This window comes from Sinocyclocheilus grahami, unplaced genomic scaffold (genome assembly GCF_001515645.1).
Source record: "Sinocyclocheilus grahami isolate Dianchi unplaced genomic scaffold, SAMN03320097.WGS_v1.1 scaffold230.1, whole genome shotgun sequence".
NCBI lineage: Eukaryota > Metazoa > Chordata > Actinopteri > Cypriniformes > Cyprinidae > Sinocyclocheilus > Sinocyclocheilus grahami.
Genome location: NW_015505409.1, coordinates 630,793 through 632,773, shown reverse-complemented (window position 1 = coordinate 632,773; position 1,981 = coordinate 630,793). Strand labels below are relative to the sequence as shown.

Genomic DNA, 1,981 nt, shown 5'->3' with positions numbered 1-1,981 from the left:
TTATTGTTTGAGTCACTTATCAAAAGTTGCTAAAAGTTGCCAAATTAATTTTAAAAATAGCTAAATATGTTGCTAGGTGCTTTTGGAAGAAAAAGTTGCCAGGGTAGTCTGAAAAGTTGCTAAATTTAGCAACAAAATGGCTAAGTTGGCAACACTGGATGTTTCAGAAGTTCAGGTCCTGTACTGCTGGAAGCTCGTTGCAGTGCTGCGGCGCCCCCTAGAGGACATGCACAAAAACGCTCGCACAACCGCTGTCACGTGACAAAAACCCGGAAGCGCAAATCAGTCAATATGTCGCAGCACGGAATTACGAGCTATTGAGTTCCCATATCTTTCTTCTTTTTTTTGTTCATAATTAAAAATGCAAAATTACGATAAGACACCTGTGGACTCCATGCCTGCAACCGCGCCTGGTTTCAGAGGGTAAGATATTTTATATGATGCGCCTTTTCTGCTCAGACTACACGTGACACCAAAATTACAATGACTAAGGGCAATTTTAAATTGAAATAGTAATTTAAAGCTCATATTTCGACTGTTTTCATTTGTGTAATCTCTCCTCGTCTCTTTCTTCCTTGCATTCATTCAGGAATGAAGGTTCACTTGTCTCTGTACTCAAGACGCTATTGTTTTTCACTCTTCTGATGATAACTTTACCAATCGGGCTGTATTTTGCATCAAAGTCTTTTCTCTTTGAAGGTATTTTGCTTCCAAAGGCTGATAAACTAGTCTTTTATTTATGCATTAAAATAATAAGAACAATAATCATATTTAATATCCATGTGTAACACTACAGGTCAGTATATTAAGTCCTTAGGTGCTGATTTGCTTTGGTAATTCATGATTTCTGCTTAATTCTCATCTTTTCTTCACAGCCTCTCTGGGATACTCCAGCAATGACAGCTACTTCTATGCCGCCATCGTTGCTGTGCTTGCTGTCCATGTGGTTCTGGCTCTCTTCGTTTACGTTGCATGGAATGAGGGATCACGCCAATGGAGAGAGGGAAAACAGGATTAAGCAAGACGATAAAAACTAAAGGGAGAGATGGGAACACGCATAACACTCTGTCTTATTCATTCCTGAACTAGAGAATCGTAATGGAGTGACACCATCTCTCTCTGTGTGTGTGCTTAATTTTCTCCTGAATGTCTCAGCCTATCAGAGAGAAGATGCCTGATTTCTGGTCGAGGTCATCTTTGGTCTGGCTGGAGGTTGTGTCAGAAGGTGTTAGATGTTAATCTGTGGTTTTGTGCAGGGTTAATACAGGACGGCATTGAAGACGCACTGTTCTCATGAAAGTTCATTGTTCTCGCAGTGTCATATTTGGACCCATTTCAGTGGGGTCAGAGTTTTATGCTGACATTATGTGTTTTAGATCTATGTAGCAAATAAATCAACGCTCCATCTGCCCATTGTTTGTGCCCCTTTTTAGGATAATAAAAATAAAATGAATTAATTATCAGATTATTGATTTAGATTGCTCTATGCCTCTAATATATCTTTATGATTCGCATAAATATTTGAACACACAGAACCATGTGACATTTAATTAACTATTTTAACACGCTCTTCGAATAGTTAACTGTGAAATCAAGCTCTCACACTTAACCTCAATATAATAATTTTGCATGACTAAATACATGTTCTATCTTGAAAATCAGAAGTGGTTGCTACAGCTTTCAAGCGCTGCACATTTTTTATCAAGTGGAAACTCACTGTAATTAGGTTTGACAAGTGAATCAGTCTGAGACTAAGCTAGGGACAGTGATGGAGTGCATTTCTCAGCCTAGTTTAGACGAGAGAACATGACCCCAAGGCAACACAGGAAGATGATTGCATGCAGAAATGTGCCAAAGTTTGCCAAAGAAGGGATGCGTATATGTAGTTTCAGTCAAATTGTAATTCAGAAATAAACCCCTGGTTGAGACTATGACAAGAACAAGTCTAGAATACTGTTTTGAGATCATATCATATCATACA

At 38.6% G+C, this 1,981-nt stretch overlaps 1 protein-coding gene across 1 annotated transcript; it reads left to right on the top strand.

Moving 5' to 3' along the window:
- The first annotated feature begins 243 nt into the window (after positions 1 to 243).
- LOC107597345 (vacuolar ATPase assembly integral membrane protein vma21-like) lies at positions 244 to 1,409 on the top strand. The gene is made up of 3 exons (XM_016288360.1): positions 244 to 423; positions 590 to 699; positions 876 to 1,409. The coding sequence occupies exons 1-3, from the start codon at positions 362 to 364 to the stop codon at positions 1,016 to 1,018; spliced, it is 315 nt and encodes a 104-aa protein (XP_016143846.1). The 5' UTR covers positions 244 to 361; the 3' UTR covers positions 1,019 to 1,409.
- Positions 1,410 to 1,981: the final 572 nt, after the last annotated feature.